This window comes from Limulus polyphemus, unplaced genomic scaffold (assembly GCF_000517525.1).
Source record: "Limulus polyphemus unplaced genomic scaffold, Limulus_polyphemus-2.1.2 Scaffold11653, whole genome shotgun sequence".
Taxonomy (NCBI): domain Eukaryota; kingdom Metazoa; phylum Arthropoda; class Merostomata; order Xiphosura; family Limulidae; genus Limulus; species Limulus polyphemus.
The window spans coordinates 11333-13029 of record NW_013677263.1 but is presented as its reverse complement, the minus strand read 5'-3'; the positions used below and the strand labels follow the sequence as shown (position 1 = coordinate 13029).

The 1697-nt window shown below is 29.5% G+C and overlaps 1 protein-coding gene across 1 annotated transcript in view; it reads left to right on the top strand.

Moving 5' to 3' along the window:
• Positions 1-1168: 1168 nt before the first annotated feature.
• The window catches only part of LOC106476807 (pyruvate dehydrogenase phosphatase regulatory subunit, mitochondrial-like), a gene marked incomplete at both ends in the record, with an annotated part of 11752 nt that continues 11223 nt past the window's right edge, over positions 1169-1697 (top strand). The window contains one exon of the mRNA XM_013937431.1: positions 1169-1250. Coding sequence (XP_013792885.1) covers positions 1169-1250 — 82 coding nt within the window. The remainder of the gene's footprint in view (positions 1251-1697) is intronic.

Genomic DNA, 1697 nt, shown 5'->3' with positions numbered 1-1697 from the left:
CTAGACAATTAGATACTTAGTTTGGCATATCATTTGGTCATGAAACAATTTGTGTTTGACCTGACAAGAAAGTTCATATCTAAACAATTAGATACTTAGTTTGGCATATCATTTGGTCATGAAACAATTTGTGTTTGACCTGACAAGAAAGTGCATATCTAAACAATTAGATACTTAGTTTGGCATATCATTTGGTCATGAAACAATTTGTGTTTGACCTGACAAGAAAGTGCATATCTAAACAATTAGATACTTAGTTTGGCATATCATTTGGTCATGAAAAATTTTGGAAATGTATATACAATTCTCTCTGTTCCTGAGATTAACGCCCATTGATGAGGATGCAATAAGAGCAACTCTTGACGATTCCTGCCAGAATTCCTATTAAATCATGTAAGAGCAGGGGATTTGAAAATCATTGGTTCAAATTTTACATTTTGATGGAAAATGTAGTATTTAGCATGTGATGAAAAATTATTTGCAACAATCACCATCTTAACCCTATGCAAATAACTCCTTTATATTATTGATGGTTGAAGGTGGGTGTTTGTAGTTTTTAAATACAATGTTATGTGCAAATAACTCCTTTATATTATTGACGGTTGAAGGTGGGTGTTTGTAGTTTTTAAATACAATGTTATGTGCAAATAACTCCTTTATATTATTGACGGTTGAAGGTGGGTGTTTGTAGTTTTTAAATACAATGTTATGTGCAAATAAATCCTTTATATTATTGACGGTTGAATGTGGGTGTTTGTAGTTTTTAAATACAATGTTATGTGCAAATAACTCCTTTATATTGTTGATGGTGTAGTTTTTAAAAACAGTGTTATCCTTATTGGTCGGCAACTTTACGATAGAAATTCTAAGATAAATTCATCGAAATATTCTGCAAAATATAGGGATATTTCTTGATTTTTTTGTTTCTGCTGAAAGCATGGGAACCCTGCATTTAATTATTTCTCAAGTTTCATTTTTTTTTACCACTGAATTTTTTTGGTAAACAGAAATTTACTCCATAGTTATTCAAGAAGTACGTAATCTTTTCTTCAAGTGTTACAGAGAGTGAAATATACGGATGATATTTTTGAAGACTGTGTGTGCATTAATATAAAAAATAATTTCAGAATTGCATGGTTATTTGATTATCTTTATTTTTTTTCTTAAGGGAGGGGTTTGGGTGGCCACTGATGGCATTGTGAATCCTTTAGCAGTATGTACCACGTTAGCTCGCCTGGCACAAAGTCAAGGTCAGCTATTGTTAATTAATATTTTTAGTAAGATTCTAATATTTTGTTAATTTTATTGTGTTTTTGTAGAACCTAAAGAGTAATTTTTCCTTATAATATTCACCACAATGATTTTTTTTTTTCACCAGAGATATTATTATTAGTTGAAGCATAATTAATTAAGTGTTTCAGTAAAAATATGAGACAACAATTTTTCAGTAAATATATGAAACTAGACAACAGTGTTTCAGTAAAAATATGAAACAACAATGTTTCAGTAAATATACGAAACTAGACAACAGTGTTTCAGTAAAATATGAAACAACAATGTTTCAGTAAATATATGAAACTAGACAACAGTGCTTTCAGTAAAAATATGAAACTAGACAACAGTGTTTCAGTAAAAACATGAAACAACAATGTTTCAGTAAATATATGAAACAACAATGTTTCGATAAATATATGAAA